The sequence below is a fragment of the Herpailurus yagouaroundi genome, unplaced genomic scaffold (genome assembly GCF_014898765.1).
Source record: "Herpailurus yagouaroundi ecotype Mexico unplaced genomic scaffold, PumYag 186, whole genome shotgun sequence".
Classification (NCBI taxonomy): domain Eukaryota; kingdom Metazoa; phylum Chordata; class Mammalia; order Carnivora; family Felidae; genus Herpailurus; species Herpailurus yagouaroundi.
In genome coordinates this window covers 11,341,022-11,363,775 of record NW_024412417.1, presented here as the reverse complement: position 1 = coordinate 11,363,775, position 22,754 = coordinate 11,341,022, and the positions used below count along the sequence as shown (strand labels likewise).

At 38.3% G+C, this 22,754-nt stretch overlaps 1 protein-coding gene across 6 annotated transcripts in view; it reads right to left on the bottom strand.

Annotated features, from left to right (window-relative positions):
• The window catches only part of VPS13B (vacuolar protein sorting 13 homolog B), a 795,663-nt gene that overhangs the window by 127,020 nt on the left and 645,889 nt on the right, over positions 1-22,754 (bottom strand). For all 6 annotated transcript variants that reach the window (XM_040494096.1, XM_040494094.1, XM_040494093.1 and 3 more), the window contains 3 exons: positions 19,204-19,406; positions 16,135-16,342; positions 15,660-15,844 (listed from right to left, as the gene is read on the bottom strand). In XM_040494096.1, coding sequence (XP_040350030.1) covers positions 15,660-15,844; positions 16,135-16,342; positions 19,204-19,406 — 596 coding nt within the window. The remainder of the gene's footprint in view (positions 1-15,659; positions 15,845-16,134; positions 16,343-19,203; positions 19,407-22,754) is intronic.

Below are 22,754 nucleotides of genomic sequence, written 5' to 3'. Positions count from 1 at the left end.
AAAATTCTTTCCAATTAAAATTTCACCTAATGTTTCAAAATTAAAAACTTTTAACCCCCCCCCCCCCCCCCCCCCCCCCGGTCTACAACATACTTTGTTGGTAGTCATGATACCGCAGAGTTCCCCGTGCTACTTAAACTTTTCACTATGCTTTTAAACTGACCCTGTTGTCTCCCTAGATCTTCCCCTCTGACTGCTTCTTTGCTGACTTCTGTATTAATATCCTGAAGTTTCCATACCAAATTACCACAAACTTGCTAGCTTAAAACAACAGAAATTAATTCTCTCACATTTCTAGAGGCTAAGAGTCCACAATCAAAGTGTCAGCAGGGCCATGGTCCACTGAAGGCTCTAGGGAAGAACCCTTCCTTGCCTTTGCTCAGTTTCTGGTAGCTCCTGGCAATCCTTGGTATTCCTTGGTGTGTAGCTACATCACCTCAGCCTCTGCCTCCTCTGTCTTCACATGGCCTTCTCCCCTATGTATATTTGTCTCTGTGCAAATTTCCCTGTTCTTATAAGGATACCAATCATTGGATGACAGCCCACTCTAATGTAGTATGACGTCATCATAACTTAATTGCAGTTGCCAAAACCCTATTTCCAAATAAAGTCACATTCTGAGGTTCTGGGTGGATATGAATTTTGGGGGGACACTATTCAAGCCACCACAATTCCTAATCTACTATTTATTTATTAGACATAGTGAGATTTCTCATGGTTCTATTTTCAGTTCTCTTATCTTTAGGGTCTTCACTTAGAGTCTCTGCATGTGACTTCTCCCTATTTTACTTTCATGGCTTCAATTTTTACTTCTATGAGGATTTTTCCCAAACCATTTCTTAAATAACCTGATTCTTTTCTGAATTGGCTTCCTGCATTCCCAAACTTATGGTAGGCATTTCATCATAATTAGTACTCTAAAATCTTAAATTATAAGTGTTCAGGGCAGAACTTAGTATCTTTTCCACAATCCTGATTACCCCATTTCTTCTCTGACATTTCCAGTCCCCATTAGTAGTATCCCATCTAACCAGTAACTCAGGCTAGAGTCATTTAATTTTCCCCTCCTATTATCATCTGCACCCAGACATTGAAATCTATTTATTCTACCTCCAGCTGTTTCTCTCTTACATGCATTTCCTCCTTCCCATTCCAACCATCATTCTCACTACTGCTGAGCAATTGTGCTCTGAATAGGTCTCCAGGCAGCCCAACTTCTAGTCTCTCATTCATCTTTCCTTCTGTAATCAGCCATGGTTGTTACTCAGCTCAATAACCTTAATGACTATTCTCATAGAATAAGGTGCTTATGGAATAAAGCCCAAGTGTCTCAATATGGCATTAAAATCCTCTACTATCTGGCTTTAAACCTACTTTTCAGGCTCACCAACTACTATATTAACTTCTTTCTCTGCACTTCCAATAACACTTAATGTATAAAACTGGGTGACAGTTGGTGCATTTGTTTCATTAAGCTTGGGCATTCTTTGAAAGATGCTTGTAAGAACACCTTGCAAATATAATTAATCATCATCAGCACCTTTGGTCCAAGTTTGTAGCACAGAACAGAAGCTAAATAAAGCAGGAAAGGATTCACAAAGTGCTAACATTCAAATGCCCTTCAACTGATGAATGGTAGGTAAGTAAAATGTGGTATATCCATACAATGGAGTATTATTTGTAAACAAAAAGGAATGAAATACTGGTCCATGATACAACATGAGTGAACTGTGAAAACGTTATGCTACATGACAGAAAAGCCAGTCACAAAGACCACAGATGATATGACTTCATTCACAAGGAATGTCCAAAATATATAAATATGTAGACACAGAAAGTAAATTAGTGGTTGTTTAGGGCTGGGGGTTGGGAAGACTGGAGGGTGATAGCACTGGGTTTCCTTTTGAGATGATGAGAATATTTGGAAATTGATTGTGGTGATGATTGCCCAAGTCTGTGAATAGACTAAGAACCAGTCAATGATCCCCAGTAAGTAGGTGAATTGGATGGGATGTGAATTATCTCTCAGTAAAGCTTCTAACAAAACAAAAAAAAGTGCTGGGGCTTCTGGGTGGCTCAGGTAGTTAGGCATCCAACTTCAGCTCAGGTCATGATCTCACAGTTCATGGGTCTGGGCCCTGCACCGGGGTATGTGCTGACAGCTCAGAACCTGGAGCTTGCTTTGGGTTCTGTCTGTCTGTCTGTCTGTCTGTCTCTCTCTCTGCCCCTCCCCCACTTCTGCTCGCTCTCTCAAAAATAAATAAATAAATAAATAAATAAATAAATAAATAAATAAATAGTACAAAAAAGTGCTAACATGTAACAGAACCAAGATTCTTAACTTTGATGCAGTGTCTAAAGAGGTTGCTACAAAACATGTAAGGCTCTAAAATTTAATTTCTTTTTTCCTAACTAGGAGTAAAAAAATGGAAGGCATGCATGGTTGAAAATATATGACAAAAATGAATTTTTCAGCAATGTCTTTATGAAAAGGATGGGTAAAGGGATAAAGAATTTGTAGTTTGTGATAAAAGTTCAGTTTTTCTCCAACATTCAAAATCTAGGGCAGAGCACGAGTCAAATTGGCACCTGGAGATGGTAAGCCCTTAGAGGAAAGTAGTAATTGCTAGCACTATGTGCTAGACACTGACCTAAGTGCTTTTTACATCTAGCAAGCATTTATTCTTCCTAGCAACTCAGAGGTATGAACTATTATTATGCCTAATTTGCACATAAGGAAGCTGAGGTACAGAGAAGTTAAGTATCTTGCCCAAGGTCTTGCCAGCAGACCTTGAATCTGGACTCAGCTACTTTGGATCCAGAATCTTTGCTCTTTTTAAAAAAGATTTTAAAAATGTTTATTTATTTTTGAGAGAGGGGGGCGGGGTGGAGAGACAGAGAGAGAGAGAGTGTGTGAGCGAGAGCGCATCTGAGTGGGGAAGGGCGGCGGGGGGCAGCCAGAGGACCTGAAGCGGGCTCTACACTGACAGCAGAGAGCCCGATGTGGGGCTCGAAGTCATGAACCGGGAGATCATGACCTGAGCTGAAATCAGATGTCTAACTGACTGAGCCACCCAGGTGCCCCTTGAGAATCTTTGTTCTTAACAAATGGGCTATATTACCTCTCTGCACTTTATTTTTCTCTGCCTGTATTTCGCTTTTCTCTTCAACATTGTAGCTTTCAAGAAATAATTTATACTTTATGATTAATGGGTTTTATTTGACTTTTATAGGGCAAAAATACTTCTATTGGGAAAGAATAATTCATAAAAAGATGATTATAAACCATCAACTCATATTTACTATACTTTCATGTTTTTTTAACATCCCAAACATTTTTCTTACTGAGAAGTACACATTAAACACATTGCTAAGCATAGTTCTTCATTTCCAGACAGAAATGCTTCCCCTCACCTTTTAATGCATGAGTATTTAATAGGAAAAGAGAAACAGATGAATAAAATTTCTACCACCAAATAAAGTGACAGGACAACAATGACTTCACTATTCTTCCCATTTGCAATTAAAAATAGAACTACCCCACGACCTGGCAATAGCACTACCATATACTTTAAAAGCATGTCTTACTGACAGATTCCTTCCTTACCTCTTATTTTTGAAGGGCAAGGAATGCTAGCATTTCAAATTACCTACCTACCTACCTACCTACCTACTTTATCTACCTACCTACCTACCTACCTACCCACCCATCCATCCATCCATCCACCCACCCATCCATCCATCCAAAATCCCATTTGCTTTTTCAGTTTTCTCTACAAATGCTGCTTCAGCAGATAGTTCACTAGTGAACCAGAAAGCGAGTTCTCTTACTGCCTTATAAAGTGAACAATGACTCCCCCCCAACCCCAGGTGAGAAGCAGGACTGGGTCCCAGGGGTGGCCAGCGCAGCAGGCGGGACCGGTGGGAGTCACATCAGTGGTGCCGGCAGGGAATGCTTGTTGTCTCTCACTAACTCTCCTTCTTTTCTTCCTCAGCAAAGAGCCCCAATTTCCCCTTTCACCAGGAGTGGCCAGATGACACAATTCTGGACAACAGAGCACCAGGAAGCAAGAAGATGCCCTGGCCCTCTCAACTTTGTGGAGATACTGACAGTCCTAGTCTGTCTACCTTCAGATTGTTCTCACGTGTGACGGGAAAAGAAACATGGGTTTTGTTTAAGTTGCTGTTGTCTGGTATTTTCTGTCTCTCATATCTGAACCTAATCCTAATTGATGCAGATCTCGGTAGCTCCGACAGTGTTTTTCCTGTGTTGTTGGGATTCTTCCTTGAGGATTCATGTATACTTTACAGGAATCTATAAACTCCTTGAAACTGTATGGTGAATCTATGTGCAGAAGAGGCCCGTGGCAACTCATTTAACTTTTCAGATTCTTGGCTTTCTTGCCTATAATAAGGGAAGAACGCTCACCTCTGCAGAGCTGATTTCAGGAGTAGATATAATCTGGATATGGTGCCTAACATAAGGAATAGTGCCTAGCACAAGACACACTCATTTCCAAAATTTTATGAATAGTCTTATCATACTACCCACTGAGCTTAAATCTAGCAGTCATCTATGACTTCCCTTACTCCCTCCCATTAATTGACTGCTGTTAGTTGTCAAGAGCATAATTTTTTTTTCTCTACAGTGCCTCCTGTATTCATTTCTTTTTCCTCATACCCTGCCCCCACCCCGCCCCCAGCCCACAGCCTCTGTTGTCTCCTCTCTGAGACCCTTAACAGTCTTCTCATGTTTGGTCTCTTCTTTCTACATTCTACTCTTTGCCAGACTAGTAAATCAATTTACCCAAAGGCCGGGACTGCCCATCGCTCTCCACTGCTTATCGAATCAAACACAATTCCATCTAAAAGGAGTCAAGGTAGCACAACACAGAAGAAAAAAATTCATACAAACCTAGCTTTGAGTCCTGGTTTTAGCTCCTTACTTGTCTGTGATCTTTGGGAAATCATATGACTTCTCAGAACCTGAGTTACCTTAGCTCTAAAGTACAGAAGCAGAGGTGATACTACCTGCTACACAACATTACAGTGAGGATCGCGGGGACATGACACAGAAAAGCACAAGGTCTGTGCCGGGTACATACTAGGTTCACAATGAACGTGTTACTTTCCTCTTTCCCTCCACGGAAAGGACCATGGACTAAAAAACCATGTCTGCAGCTTATCACCCTTGTGCTAATCCCTTACTTATGTAACCTATGCTAGCCAGACCAGATTATTTGCCACCTCCCAGACAATAAATTCTGTCTTCTCTTAATTCTGAAATTGTGCTCAGACTGATTTCTTCTTTATATGCCCTTTCCCTTCGTTTTATGCTGAAACCCTACTCAGCTGACAGGGAGCCCTTCAATTGCCATCTCCTCTGTGAAGCCTTTTCCTGTTTTTCCAGTCACATGTAAACTCTCCTTGTGGCACTTCATGGGTCTACCTTGCCTTATTTTGTGTACTTATTACCCCTCCTGAAAGACCATAGATGCCTTGAGAGCAGAACTAGCGCCCTGTCTGTCTCTGCAGCCCGGATGGCCCTAGCCTACGTCCTTGTATCTGTATTTATGGAGTTAACCTCAAAGTTTTAAAGTAGAGCTCTTTTCAATATACTCCTAGATCCTTTTTTCGTACTTTTACACCAGTACAAAGACAGAATGATTAAAAGTGTGTTCAGGGAATACTCTATTTTAGGTTCCCCCCACATTGTCCAAAAAAGGAAGCAATGCTTCTGGATGTGAAACACTTAGTAGTCGATCCAGCACTGTTACCCATCATTCAAAACCATTTATTATTGTGTCCATTGGGTACACAGGACTTTTTCTTTTCCTTTATTTCCTAAGAGTCTGGCTTTGTCTCTTACTTCCCCAAAGCCCCCAAGACTTCTTTTTTTTCTTTCTGCATTTCAACAACAATGTATCTCATATCTGGGCTTTGAGCACCCCTCCTAAGGATGATGGATAGGAGCAAAGCCTTTTGGGACACATTAGTACAGCTGCCAGTGACAGGAGGTGCTTATAAAATAAAAAGGCTCAGGATTTTGGGAACATATTTGCAGCTATAAGTGAACCGCCCAACACAGCTGAAAAGAAACACCCAAGAATATTTCCTTGTATTCTTTTAAAGCTGTACATGGAAGAGGCACATCATATTAGATTGCAAGTAACTCACAGAGGATTCTTTTTATGTAGTGTCACCATGTGCTAATATCATAACCTTTGCCTATCAGGTACATGTGCTTTAGAATTACAGGAAGCTCGTAAAGTCAAGTTTAAAGCAGCAAAACTCTAGTTTTTAATTTATTGGATAATATTGGGTATCACTGTTTGACTCGAAACATGTTTCCATGTAATTATGAAAAAGAAGACCACTACAATTTTTAATGAAACTTCAGTTCTGTCTGTGGGTGAGTAGGTACGATAGAATATTATCAGAAAACTACACACAATTAAATCCCCACTAGGCTACAGACATGAAACATCACATTGTACACTCGATTTCAAAACTAGAAAATTATTTTCGATAGGAAGCTCTCCTGCACCATTAGAACTGGGAGAGTGGAGAATCTGTGACGCTGCGACCTAGTCATTGTGTTATAGAGGAAACACTGACCAAGAAAGGTACTGCTTTTAAGCATTTTGGGCACAAGCAAGTATCCCCTGTGTGTCAGTAAGGCATAGGAGCTTGCCTAATTGATATTTTGGGAGGATGTTAGGGGAGGACAATGAGAAGATTTAAAAAGTGACGTGAGACTCTTCTCCAGATGCAGACAGCCAGCCTTTGATGTACACAGAGAAACAGCTCTGCCAGATATCTGCAAAAGGAAAAGCTGGAAAAACCGGAGCAAAAAGGAGTAAAGTTTTTTTCTTTACTGAGGCTGTATTTCTGGAGATTTTCTGCCAGTGGTGATTCTTCCCTAACACTATAGGCCATATACAACAGGCTTTCCTCTTGGAAGAGCAGAATACACTGTGCAGACCTTCAGAGTCCACCAGATTGGGAAGAAGCAGCTGTCAGTGTGAGGCCAGCACTGACCATGAGTGTGGCCAAACTAGCCAGGGTGAAACACAGGAACAGTAAGAGAAGTCTGACATACAATGGATCTCTTTTGGGGGTATCTGCAAAGTTCACAATGACCCCTAATTCACATGTTGGTCGTGGCCATAGCTGAATGAGCCAAGAGCACCTGACACCACTCTAGGTCAACCAGGAATGTAGAACTGGACTGAATGCTGGACCTGTAAATGTGACTCTGGAAATTGTGCTGTGGGAATTGTGAGGAGACTACCTGGTGGCCTGAAAAGAAGGAGAAAAGCTAGTCTGTTGAAAAGGAAGAATGAAACAAACATAGGGAAAGAAGCATAGTGAAGTGATAGTGAATAAATACTCCGCTGGGCTCCTATCTTCCATTTCTGGCCTCGTCCTTCAAGAGGCTCAGCTGGCCTTGGCCTCTAGAACTCCCCACTGTATCTTGATACTAGATCCCTCTGTTTTTAAGTCCAGCTTCGGTGGGGTTTGTGCTACCTGAAACCCATACAACTATAGCTTACATATTTATTACCTTGGAAGCCCTGACCATGGAGCTTTGGGAAAGTAGTGTCTCCTAGAGGAGCTATTCCCAGTCGGTGAAAGCACCCCACTAGTCACAGGCATGTGATTCCTAACAACTGTTCTGAAATTAACAGGCTATGAATACAGTCTTTCTGAGAAAGACTTTCTCAGAAGGGCTTTCTTGGTCTAACAAGGTAGGGTCCAGGTTCTTTGATCAAGTGATACGATGATGATGATAATGATGGTATCAATACCAGCTACCATTTACTGCGTGTTGGAATAATAATTTACTCAGCCTTTACATAAGACACTACGCTGGTGCTCTAAATATAGTATATCTACTTCTCACAACTCTTCAAGGTAGTTGGAGTGTAATTTTGTTTAGAAAGGTTTGTGACACAATGCACGATAGAGATGTCATTTGGGAAAGACCAGCCTGCTAGGAAGGCAGGTAGCCACAAGAGGGTCCTTAGCATGATGGATTCACCATGATTAAAGATCTGGCCATTGGTCTTGCAGTCTCAGAAAATTTCCACAGTGTCCTAGCGCTGACTAGACTTAGGAATGCTGAGTCATGCAACAAAGTTCACTAGAGACTGATATATAAACCAGATGCCAAGTTATTAATTTACCATGAGATGTATAACTGCCAAGCAGCCTGGATATTGATGCTGGCCTGAGCAATGTATGATACTCTCTCTGTAGACAGATTGCTCTGGGAGCCAAAGTTTTAGAAGGTTATTTGGGTGGTTAGATGATTTGAATGTTAGACACAGAGATCTGACAGCTGATACATTCATCTCCATAAAGGGGATTTAGCTACCAGGTGAACCAGACGCTTGGGCACCATTTCTTTGGATGCTGCCAGAAGATCTGCCAACAAATGCTTCTGTGACCCTCCTAGGCTTCTACAGCTGACCAGTTTTCCTTCTGAAGGAAACATTCTTCCTTTAGATATCTTAATATGCAGTCCATCTTGTGTGTCTAGGAGCCCTTTTGTTTATTTAAGGTTATTTTGCACATTTTGGGTCTGAGTCACGATTTAATAGTTTGAAGCAAAAGGATAATTTTACTTTTCTTCTTTCCACATTTCTCAACAGAGTAGCTCACTCGCTGTCACCAGAATGTATCATCTACAAAATTATTATCCCAATGTTTTACAAACAGGGCAAAACACATGGGTTTTGGAGTCAGAAAGACCTGGGATAGAATTCTGGCTCTCCCATTTTAAGTCTTAGAATTGAAGTCCAGTTAATTTTTCTTGGCCTCAGTTTCCCCAGTTATAAAATGGGGATAATGTGCACCTCACAGAATAGAATGAGATTTAAGGAGGTTATTATGCAAAGCACCTAACACATTTCTGGGTGTAAAAGATAAATGATCATAACACATTGGAGCAAAAATAACCCAGATCTCAACCATTTCGATTCTCTCCTTGGTTTCCAAGTATGCAATTTTTTCATTATCCTTCCAATGTGGTTTCACTTTGATTTTTATAATCATATTAGCGTTACTTTAAAAACTAATTTCCATGACTTTTGAACTGAATAAACAAAAGCGAATTGGACGTGAGTGCACTGATTTCTTTGGCTTGCTTTTCTCCTTCTCCACCAGAAATAAACAAATGACACAGCTTGCTTTTGTCTTTTTTCTTTCTGTCATCCTTGTGAAGATATCGTTTATGGACTCTAGTCATGTTTTTTTCATGGAAGAATTCTGTACTAAATTCTGATGCTTGAAAATGCCTTTTTACTGAGAAAGTGCTATGAAATCATACAGCTTTAGTAACAAATTAATTTTTTTTGTCCCCGTTAATTCAATTTACTTTTCAGATGCCAGTTATATGATTCCTCCTAAATGACTGTGCGGGCTTAGCTTTTTATTCAACTATTCCACCTTATGTGCTTGCATATGCAATTATGCCCTCTATTTTCAAGTAGATGATAAACCCTGTATGAGCAGGGACAGATTTATCTCTTTATATCCTCACTGTCTATACCCTGTAGTAACCTACGCTATATTAAGGGGACATTAAATAAGTATTTGTGGGTGGGAAATGGTATGAGGTTGGAAATACAAGTAACAGAGATGTTTATCTTGTCATTTCTTAATTATATTCATTTTTTTCTTTTTCTTATTTATTTATTTTTAATTTTATTTTTTATTTTTTAAAATTTACCTCCAAATTAGTTAGCATAGTGCAACAATGATTTCAGGAGTAGATTCCTTAGTGCCCCCTACCCATCTAGCCCATCCCCCCTCCCACAACCCCCTAGTAACCTCAGTTTGTTCTCCATATTTATGAGTCTCTTCTGTTTTGCCTCCCTCCCCCTTTTTATATCATTTGTGTTTCCCTTCCCTTATGTTCATCTGTTTTGTGTCTTAAAGTCCTCATATGAGTGAAGTCATATGATTTTTGTCTTCCTCTAATTTCACTTAGCATAATACCCTCCAGTTCCATCCACATAGTTGCAAATGGCAAGATTTCATTCTTTTTGATTGCCGAGTAATACTCCATTGTGTATATACCACATTGTCTTTATCCATTCATCCATCGATGGACATTTGGGCTCTTACCATCCTTTGGCTATTGCTGATAGTGCTGCTATAAACATGGGGGTGCATGTGTCCCTTCAAAACAGGACACCTGTATCCCATGGATAAATGCCTAGTAGTGCAATTGCTGGGTTGTAGGGTAGTTCTATTTTTAGTTTTTTGAGGGAGCTCCATACTATATTCATATTTTCTGAAGGTATAGATTTGAATCTAAGTATCGAATTCTTCTAGTGTAAAGTTTTGTGAACCTGTGTTAACTTTTCCTCAAGCTATTTAAACATTTTCTTTCTTTCTCCTCTGACTTGCACGCCAGGAATCTGATGTACACCATAGATGTTTCTTGCATTAAAAGAATTCCCAACTTTAGCCTTTACATCTTTCCTTTTAGTCTGCATTGTACTCAATACAGAACTTAACTTCCACCATTTTACTTCTTTCACTTTGCTTCCCATCTGTGTAAATTGCTTCAGTGATCTCAATCCCCTTAGTGTTTGTCTTGAATTGTAATGCTCAAGCTTTTACTCTTAAAATCTTCAAAGAAAGATGATATTTAGTTTGGCCTATTCTCACATACCAAATGAATACACCTAAAAATTTAGTGCAACACATAAGTGAAAATAAATATGAAACAGAAATAATGCATTACCGAGAGAAGAGAATAAGCACCATGACAGATCTGTGTGAGAATGAAAACATCCATTGTCAATTTTACTCCAAAAACGGATTAAAATTTTACAATCTGGGTATATCTGTATTTCCAAAATTGAATCCCAAGTAGGCAGTGAAAACAATAGGACGAGGAAAGGAAAACTTAGAATACATAGTGCCAGAAATTCTGATATTTAACCTCATTTAAGATGGTACAAAATTCCTTCTAGGTTGATGGCATTACTCTACCCTACAGGTTGTAATTTTATTGATACCTAAGTATACTACTAATACTTAAAATTTCGCATGATAAAAACTATGAACTGACCAGAAAATAAGCTCCCTTTGCTTTCTGTGAACATTAATTTCAGGGTCTTTATTCAGAACCTATGGTTCGTTTGATTTAATACTATAAACATGTTTTCCATATTTTTCATTACAATTAGAAAATAAATTCCATAAACTCATATGGGGAGCCTGTTTATAAATCCCATTATCAATCATGGAAACATACACAAATGGACAAATCTGAGGGTTCTATCTAAGCGAACTTTATAAGGTCAGTTTTTAATGAACTAAACGATCCTCAAGGAAAAAGTCAACCAAACTTGATTTCTGTTTTTAGGCTTAAAACCAAAGAGATTAACTTATCTTTATATTTAAGAACTAGCCTCTGTCCAGGGGGCAGTGGGCTTGGCAGTATATTCAGTGATCTCACCAAGAGCCTATGTAACGTAATGACATTAGACTGTGTGTTTACCGTAGATAATACCACTGGAGCATAACACAATGCATCTTGACATAATTCAGTTTGTAAAACCCAAACTCATTCAACAGCTCCATAAAATAATGACAAACAATGTAATATTTTTGAGCAATACAAAATAGGAACATGGACATTCACGCATCCATTTGATGCATCTCCACTGCAGTAGATACTATAAGGGACATAATGACAAATTTGATATGATCACTGCCATTGGAAACTATAATTTACGAGACAAGATATGAACACATAGTTAAAATGTGAAGGATAAGGTGAGAAATAGCATAAAAGTGGTGCTATGGAGTGTCACAGGACTACAGAGGAAGAGGGTACTATGTTTGGAGATGGTTTCCAGGCAAGGCTTCAAGGAGTAGAGGGCACAGCGGGTGTTTGGAAGTATAGGTAGGATTTCAAGGAGAGAAGGGAGATTCAAGTGAAGGAAGTGGTATGGAAGTCAGGCTGTCACAGATAGGTTTGGTAAATGCTGAATAGATGTCTGACTAGAAGGTAGATCACGTGTAATGGAGTGAAAGCTAAAGCTGGGTGGGGACTAGGGAGGTTATGCAGGGCCCTCAAGGTCAGTCTACTAGGGAGACTTAATCACTGAAAGGTTTTCTCAAAGAAGTGATATAATCCACTTGTTCCTTTAAGAACTTAGTAGGATTGCATGAAGGAAGAAAGACTGAAGGCTGGAATTCTATTTAGAAGGTTCTTTTAGTGGTCCAGGCATTTGCTTATGAGGGAGGAATGGAGGGAAAGAAATTAACATTTGTTGAAGGCTCACTATGTGTAAGGCATTTATTTGTTTTAGCTATAAAATTTCATTCAATTCTTGCAATATCTCTGAAAGGTAAATAACATTAATTTCAGTGTTCAGTCGAGGAGCTGTATCCCCAGGAGCAAGCTCAAGGTCTGGCACTGCAAGTGCTCAGGGAAAAAGCTGTCATATTGAATCAAAGCTATGATTCATGCAACATATTTTCTGTTCTCAACAGAAGCTCCAAAGAAACAAAATAGTTTGTATAGTTCTAAGATTGCAACCCCAAGAGGTATTTCTACAAATGAGGCTTACCCCAACCCTTTGGGCAAATTCTGCTCCTAGTCAGGCAAACATAAGGATCAGACCAGCATGGCAGCAGTATGGCACCCTTCTGCCAGTCCTGCTTTATTCTTCTATCCCAGTTATCAAATTCTACGCATTCCTTCTTACTGTTGGGATAAAACTCTCCCTTTCAACTTATAGTAGGTCAACCCTCTCTTGGTTCTTAGACCAGCATCCTCGTCTTTGCACTCTGACCACATCTCAGTTCCCGTCTCTCCAACAAGATGTGAAATATGGCAGGAACTCTCTGATACCAACTCTGCTTGTTGCAACCTGCCAGGCTTCCTTCATGCATTGCATTGCTTATGTAACAAGTCCACTGTCTAGACCCTGGAACTATCCCAGATCTTCTGGACTATGCCAGCTGACTGCAAAATCATCAGCCTCTACTCGCTTTGGTCTAGCTTGGTCTAGCCTATGCTTATACCTGATAAAAAAAAAAAAAACAAACTTTTGACAATTATCATCATGGTAGTAATTAGTAGTATTCACATTTAAATAGCACACACTATGTGTCAGGCATTATTCTATGTGTCTTTCAAACATTAATTCCTCTAATCATCACATTACCAATAGCCTCATTTTATTGATGGAAAGAAAGCAAAACAAAAAACCTGAGGCTTAGGGATTAAGTTACTTGTCGAAGGTGACATAGTGTGCAAGTGGCAGTGTCAGAATTTGAACCCAGGCATTCTGGCTAGAGTTCATCCTCTGAACCATAATGCCTCTCTACTGTCAGTGCGAAGATAAGGAACATGTCATCGGTGAATGTACTTACTATCTCACATGCCTTATGCAATACAACTGGCACAATACTACCACCAATAGTTAATGTATTAACATGTAGTTATAACTATGAACCCTAAAAGCAGTTAGAGAGAAGCCCTTACATGATGCAAAACTTTTCATTTTGATTGAAAATACTAAAGATGTTCTGCATCTGGATGATTCTCATAAGACAGGAGTATTCAAAGATATTGCTATTGGGGGTGCCTGGGTGGCTCAGTTGGTTCAGTGTGTGACTTCGGCTCAGGTCATGATCTCACGGTCCATGGGTTCGAGCCCTGCATTGGGCTCTGTGCTGACAGCTCAGAGCCTGCAGCCTGCTTTGGATTTTGTGTCTCCTTCTCTCTCTGGGCCCCCCGACCCTGCCCTGGTCATGCTTTGTCTCTCTCGGTCTCAGAAATAAATAAACATTAAAAAAATTATAAAAAAAAGATACTGCTATTTTACTTAGCAAAAATAATCCAAGAATGCTGGTAGAGAAGATAATCATGAATATGATCTTAATAGGAGAGGAAACAAATTTAAGAATTTAAAGAATAAAAGTAGAGTTGCTAAGAGAGATTTTAAAAATTCTCATCATAAGAAAAAAAAGTCAAAGTAGAGACGGTTGACATCTTAGCAAATCAGATAGTTCTGAACACTCAAGTTCACTTGACAAAACAATAACACATTTTATTGTTACCAAATCAGAAGATGAATATCTGACTAAATATATTATAATCAGGAATTTAAACAAGAATTAAATAAGCATATGTTAATGTTAATACGCTAACATGCCATCATGTTAATAATGAATCTTGAATTTTTCCTATTTGTTAAGTATAGAGTAGTCATTAAAAAAAAATTGGTGAATATCTCTGTGTACCAAGGGCTGGATAAAAGTGATGAAGAAATACAAGAAGCTTATTTTCTAATGGTGGAGAGAGAAAGACCATGAGCAAGTAAATAAATTAATGCATACAATAATTCTAAATAGCAGTAAGAGCTATGAGGAAAGTAAAACAAGGTAATGTAATTTAGAATAAAGAAGTGTGAACCAGCCACAATAAGACATTTGAGCTGGTACCTGACTAACAAAGTTGGGGAACAGAGCAACAGAAATGACTCTCAGGTGGTATGCTCAAAGAGAAAAAAGAGGCCAGTATGGCTGGAGCACAGTGAGAAATGGGGAGCCTGGTATGAGACCAAGTCAGAGAGGTGGACAGGGCACAGATCAGAGGTCCTTACAGGTTATAGCAAGATGGTTCAATTTTGTTCTAAGAAGTAGAGGAAGGCACCAACAGGTTTAGGGGACTGATGTGACCTGATCTACATTTTAAAAAGATCACTTTAGCTGCTGTATGGAAAATGCATTACAGGGAGTCAAGAATGGAATCATTGAGACCAATTAGGAAGCTACTGTAGCAGGGAACAGAAAGGTGGTAGCCTGGACTAGAGTTGTACCAGTAAAAAGAGAGAAGTAGATGGAATAGGGACCTATTTTGGAGGCAGAACTGAAAGGACTTGTTGATGAATTAGATGTGGGGAGTGAAGGAAATAGACTCACTGCTCTGAGTAGACGGTTGTGTGATCTAGTAACAGGTGGAAAACTAAGAGGAAAACAAATTTTTGGAGAAATGCAGATCTGTAGGATATTAATAAGTAGAATGATAATGTAGTGATATCCACAGTGACATTTATATTAAACTTAGAGAACTGACAAGCAACAAATTTTCACAAAATCATATGGAATAGGATCACTGGTTAGACGGTTTTCCTACCAGCCTACCTGAAACCTAAGACTAGCTCTGGAAATGAAGATGAAAACGGAGTCATCCATTCTGGCCTTATGTGGACATATTTTATTTCATAAAGCAGTTCTAGAAATGCTTAAGACTGTGAGCACACAGTAGGTATTTAAAAAATGTGTGTTGAATTGAATGACACCTGTTCTGTTACAGTTAGACTATGTAACATAACCTACCTACAAAAGGGCTAAAAGTGGAATTGAGAGCTCCCAAAATTGGCATGTATCATAAATCTGAATTACATTATTCCCTATTTTAAAATTTCTAAAATTTCTAAATCTATATGTGTACATATATATGTGTGTGTATATGTATGTACATACGTACATACATACATATATTGTGTATTTCCCTGATGCTACTGATGGAAAAAATAGGTAGCTCTAATCTTTTTTTCCTAGTACCTAATCAGTACTTTTCCACTGCTTTTATTAAAAAATGAATAGTCACAACCTACCTGTAGCATATCGCCAAGGTCTGCTGTGCTAATATCTGGATCCTCTGTGGTGTTGAATGGCACGGGAGTTATCCGTACAAGGGTGAGCACTCTAGGTTCCGGATATCTCCATAACATCATCCCTGGGCTATCTTCGGTTTCATTGTAAAACAAGACTTCATAGACACCAGGCATTTTTAAAGGTTCTGTTAAGTGAAAAGATAATTATTTGTATGCTTTTGGAAGGGAACATGTGGATTTCTTACAGAAAGAGAAAATTAGGAAGATACAAGAATATAATAGGCTGGTTGATCAGTTTTACATTTTTATGTGGTTTGAGACAGGAACAAATTAAGAACTTTCCCTTAAGAGAATGAGTGGTAATGTACTATTCTTGTACTGCAGGTATTAATGTACTTTTCCAGTGATCTTGATGTGTTACTCAGTGAATGTGCAGTTAAAAACTCTTACTCATAATGAAGCTGTTGCTACTTACCAGCATCTCGTATATACTGGAATAGGCCTGTCCGTAGGTCATCTGAACTCTGTTCACTTTTAAACATCTGGTTCTTTTCTATAGGAGAGGGCATTTGTGGCACTGCTTCAGGAACGTGCACTGCAATATTTCGCTCCTCGTGAAGGTATCCGTTGAGTAATTCATGTAGAAGAACTAAACAATTCAAATGTTCTTGACCCCAGAAAACCTTTAAAAATCATATGAAAAAATTAGTGGCTTTTAAATACAAACAGTTCATGAGGATAATTAGGCACAATCATACTTGAATTAATGTGGGACGTCATTATGCTCAATTTAATTATTGACAATAATTAAACTATAATTTCTAAGAAGTCATTGACCTATAGGATGAAATTCTATTACCTGAGTAAATATATAAAAACAAGAAATCAATTACATCATATATTGTGTGAATATCCATCAATTTTCAATGCTGAATTACCAAAGAAATTATGTTAATGCAGGGTCATTTTTATGAGCTAACTTAGCTAAGAGAGAAAACAAGATCTATTGTGGTCCGAGAGAAGGCACTGAAGATCTAGGCCGAAATGTTAATAAAGTAATAATAAAAACCTTGTGGAATAGCTTCTTACATTTTGTCATAAGATTCAATAAACACATCTTGGGGCGCCTGGGTGGCGCAGTCGGTTAAGCGTCCGACTTCAGCCAGGTCACGATCTCGCGGTCCGTGAGTTCGAGCCCCGCTTCGGGCTCTGGGCTGATGGCTCAGAGCCTGGAGCCTGTTTCCCATTCTGTGTCTCCCTCTCTCTCTGCCCCTCCCCCGTTCATGCTCTGTCTCTCTCTGTCCCAAAAATAAATAAACATTGAAAAAAAAAATTAAAAAAAAAAATAAACACATCTTAATTAGAGGGTTCCTTTCTTTGCAGTTTTACTTGTCAGAGAAAAAGAGAGGGAAGGTGCTCAGTGCACCTGAACTCAGAAGCCTCCCAACTTCTGTGTTTAGTGAGAATGTGCCAACATATAGTATTCCACAACCCCTGAGAATTAACCATATAGGAGGTACAGTAGAGTTTTAGAACAAAGGCCTTGGTGTTTCCTGTAATAAAGAGGATGAAATTCTCTTTTTCTGCATGTGAAGAGTATTAGTATATAACAGAAGTGTGACCAGTGGGTAGCAGTGATTCATGTCAGAGGACTCAAAATGTCAACACTGTTCTATTTTTCTGAAGATATTAGATAAAGGCAATACAACCATTATTTCTAAGAGAACCAGTTTAACATGAAAAAATATATCAAGTAGGAAAAAAATAACCCTATACCTGTGGGTAAGTTTCCTAAGTTTAGGTCCTGCTTTCTGGAATTAAGGCATCAGAAATGAAGGCAAGAGATACGATACTAAGTCTACTTTTGTTCTCATCAATGTTAGTTTTATTGGATACTGAAAAATAGAAATAAGTGGAAAGTCGAGCTGGGGAACTGAACACTACACTCTAGGCTTTAAATTGTTGAGAGAGCGACTTTCTAATGTAGAGATGATATACTATATTTTTGTCTTATTGTTGATTTTAATGTGGAGTTACTTTGCTGTCTTGGGAAAATGACAATATAGTTAATATTGTTATTAACTTATGTTAATACATGCTTATTGTTAAATACATGAAGGTTTCTGATGGATGCCCAAAATCTCCAGAGCAATACTAAGCAAAAACTTATTAGGATCTTTCCACATCTAGCTCCATGTCAGTAAGAAAACTGGTGAAAGAGTTGAGGCAATACAACTTTTAGATGAAAACAAGAAGTTCATATATAATATGTCTCCATTATTAACAAATTAGTCATTTCCATTTTCTGTAATTATGGATTTCTCAAGATATTTGGATTTATGTCAAACTCGGGGGACATGAAATCGTATAAAGAATACATTCACATCTAACCAAATAGAAAGTTACCAAGGAATGAGTTGAATACCCTCACACAGGCCATACGTGGCTGTAAATCAAATGCTTAAAAAACTGCAATTGAATGTATGTCAAGTATTAATCATCAGGTGTTTATAATATCTAAGGAACCTGATTAGCAAATGGTTCTTACATATTGCTGATGACACTGTGCTGGAAACAAGTTGACTCTTTTGTAATTAGAAAAGTCTATAATCAGAAAAAGTTTAATGGCCCAGCAATTCTACTCCTAGTAACATATCCAACAGAAACAAAAACATATGTTCACACAAAAACTTGTACACAAATGTTCCTAGCAGCATCGTTCATAATAATAGCCTGAAGTGGAAAGAACCCAAGTATCCATCAGCTGATGAATGGATAAACAAAATGTGGTATGTCCATAAAATGGAATGTTATTTGGTCCATAAAAAGGAATGGAGTACTGGTACCTGCTATGGTATGGATGAACCTGAAAACACTATGCTAAGTGAAAGAAGCCAGTCACAAAAGATCACATATTGTCTGACTCCACTTACATGAATTGTCTAGAACAGTCAGATACATAGACACAGAAAACAGATTAGTAGTCTAGACCTAGAGAGGAGATTAGAGGGTAATGGGGAATGAATGCTAATGGGTACAGGGTTGTGAGGGTGTGTGTGTGTGAAAATGTTTTACCATGGATTGTAGTGATGATCACACACCTTTGGGAATATGCTAGAAAACCACTGAATCATACACTCTAATTAGGTGAATTGTATGGTATGTGAGTTGTATCTCAATAAAGCTGTTAAAAAACCTTAATGAGAAATGAATCTGATAATACTCTTCTTCACCATACCAAAATTTAGTGTAACAGTTCAAAAAATGAACAAAGGTGGGGATGCCTGGGGACTGGGGGACGCCCCAGTCTGGTTGGCCCAGACTGTTGGCTCAGTCTGTTAAGTGTCCAACTCTCAATTCTGGCTCAGGTCATGACCTCACGGTTCTAAGATCTAGCCCTGCACAGGGCTTGCTTAAGATTCTCTCTCCCTCTTCCCCTTTCCCCCACTTACATGCATTCTCTCTCAAAACAAAAACAAAAACAAAACAAATGAACAAAGGCTAGTTGAAAACTTAGGAGAAAAATGTGGCCAACCCCACAGACCTGTAGCAGACCTCCTCTTAAATCAATGGATATTTTTGGTGTGGACTGTTCTGGGCCTGGATTGCCACTGTGTTTACACCATTTAGCTTCCAGATTGACAGTAGCACAGCATGGTCCTATCAGAATCCGATTTCTTTCTCTGAGACTTGTTTTAAGCAGAAAATCATTTATGCTGAGTAGAAATGATGACCCAAGAATTACACCTAGAGAAAACAAGAGAGGGGTACATATTATAATTATTCCTTGTCAAAAAATATGTTTGAGCAAGAACTATCTACATTTTTAAAGAGCTTTCCTTCATCCTTTGTCAAAATCTTCTTTTTCAGTTGGCCTCTCCCCACATTTTTATACCACTTATACAGAATTCTAGTTATGAAGCAGGTATACCTCATTCACATTCCTAACAAAGAGATATTTGCCAAAACATTATGACTTTTTCCATGTGTGAGCATTTTAAGTTTTATGAGTAGAGACATTTTCATTAAATTGTTCAAGTTTTTCAAACAACTACATTAAGAATAAGAACAGCTGCTTCATTGGTCTATTGTTAACACGATGGGAAAGGGCAATTTTCTGTGATTTCTTATAGTAATAGAGTATAGTATATTACTTTGCTAGACACTCAAGCTTTTGACTGGCCCATGTTAAAATTCAAAACAATCAAAATATATAACATGTGTTTTCTAAAAATTTTAGTTTAATCCAAACTTCACACATCATAACCACTTGAAGTTTACAAAGTCTTAAAAACAGATAGTGGCAGGTTAGATTTATGAGAAAAACTATATGCTATAGTTCAAAGTCAATAGACTCAGAAAAAGAATACACTTTAAAATGTAGGTTTTCTTTTGAACTTAAACTAGAAGTGTAGATCAAAACCTTTTCATAAAACCAATGGCACACTTTAAGATATTTGGATGCAAAGTTAGAGTGGTGGGTTAACTTTCCCCCAAGGAGCTCATATTCTGAATTGTCATTGTGAATATTGAATTTCACCAGACCACGTTTGTAATGCCCATGGCTTATTTTTCTCATGATATTTGATCCTTAAAAGAGATGAAAGATTAAAAAACACCTTCGGCCCACAGTATACATGTTTCAAAGTACAGTGCCCACATTGACTTTCCAATTCTGTGGAGACTTGAAAACTTCATATAGGTTGTATGCTCCTACTGCAGAAATAAGATACAGAACTTCTAATCTTCCATGGAAGACATCACACCCACATAAGTTAGGGCTAAGACTTTTGTTAACCATTAGGATGGTAAAAATCAATTTCTTAAATTTTTCCACTATATTCTGGCACTAAGACTTCCATTTCATTGACACAATTTTCTTGATTCACTGTTATACCTCACTTAAAGAAAAAAATGACACAGAAAATTAAAAAAAATAAAAAGAAAAAAGAAACAGGCCCCCAAATACCCAAGAACCAAAAATCATCTCCATTGATGGGAGTTTAGAACTCATGTCGTAACTTCCTGACATTTGCTGAAATATTTACTTCTTAGCAGTAAATATCTGCTAAATGAAACATACCAATTTATTACTGAGAAATTTGTCATAACGGGATTATGAAAGTATAGGCTTGATTCAGTACAATCATCTGGCAAATAGTATTAAGGGAATGCCAGAATTACCTTTCTCTTTATTCCCAAATATATGTATCTCCATTCTGCGCTGGAGTGAAACACCCAATTATCTCACAGTAATCTTAATGGGAATATTCTATTGGTTCCTCATACACAAAATGTTTAATCCCAAAGGCCTTCTAAATTGCTTATCTTATTGAATGTTTCTCATTGCCTTGTCAGACCCCCAGATTAAAAAAATCTCAGGGCCCACTTTGGGGGCTCTTGTTCTCTTATCTCAAGACTTAATTTCTATATCATTCTAATCCATCTCCATTATTTTAAAACATCTAGGAAGAGAGACTTTGGTAATCTAAGTGATTAACGGGGAAGACCACATCATGTTCAAGCTCCAGTACACTGACCATCCCGGAGGCAAAGACCATCGTACTCAGTATGTGCTGGGAACAACAGTAGCTCTTCAGGATATATCCCACCAAACTGAGTTGTCAGTTTACAATCTGATCCTACTTTCATCTGTCTCAACATACTTCTTAATTGACAGACAAAACAGAAAAGTGCCGAAATTTCTGCCATTCTTCATTTTGCATCACTGTGTCCTAGAATAATAAGGCCGAGTGGAGGAAGCCTTAGAAGCCATCCATTCCAGGGGCGCCTGGGTGGCTCACTCACTTGGGTGTCCAACTTTGGCTCAGGTCATGATCTCACAGTTTGTGAGTTCAAGCCCTGCGACGGGCTCTGTGCTGACAGCTCAGAGCCTGGAGCTTGCTTCGGATTCTGTGTCTCCTCTCTCTGCACCTCCCCTGCTTGTACTCTGTCTGTCTCTCTCTCAAAAATAAATAAACATTAAAAAAAAAAAAAAAAAAAAGAAACCATCCATTCCAAGTCCCCCTCCTCTAAAAGAAATCACACAAAACTTTTTATTTTGAAGTGATGTTAGAATCACCTAAAAGTTGCAAAAATATAGAGTTCCCATATACTCCTCATCCAGCTGTGTAACCATAGCAGAAATACTGAAATCAGGAAATGAACACTGGTATCATACTATAAAGTAATCTACAGATCTTATGTACATTTTCCCATTTTCCTCACTAATGTCCTTTTTATGGCTCAGGATGCCAACTAAGATCCCCACTGAATTTAGCTGCCAAGTCTCCTTAGTCCCCTTTAATCTGTGACCGATCCTCCAGCCTTCTTTGTCTTTAATGACCCTGATGTTCTTGAATAGCCCAGGCCAATTACTTGCAGAATGTCTCTCAATTTGAGTTTATGTGATGTTTTCTCATTAGAATTAAGTTATGTTTTTGGCAAGAATCCCAGAGAAGTGATGCCCTTCTCAGTGTAACATATTGGAGTGATGTTGATGTTTTACTATTGGCAATATTAACTCTGATCACATGGCTAAAGTGGTGTCTGCCAGGTTTTGTCACTGTAATGTTGCTATTTTTCCATTTGAAAATAACAAATATCTTGGGGAGATACAGGAAGACCATGAATGTATCCTCTTTTACATCAAACTTTTACCCACTCATGTTTTAGCATCCATTGATGGCTCTTACATGCAATGATTATTACTGTGGTATGTGATAATGTTGATTTCCAATTTTTCTTATTCTTCTACATTTCTTAATTAGCATTCTGTGGTAAAAAGAACTTTCCCTTCTACCCCATTTATTAATTCAATTATTTATTTGTATGCGTATGGACTCATAGGTATTTATTTTATGTTATGAGTTATAATCTAATACTATCATTTACTTTGTTGCCTAAATTGAACCAGCTTTGGGCATTGAGAACTCCTTCAAGTTGGGTCCTGTGTCCTTTTGATACACTCCCATCATTTTTTGAGAACTTTTAAATTTTCTGGCCATCTATGATGTTTTAGGCTTATCTTGTATTTTTCCTATCTCATCTCTGGCAACCTCCATTACTCCAAAGAGCCTGGGTTTCTTTTGCTGA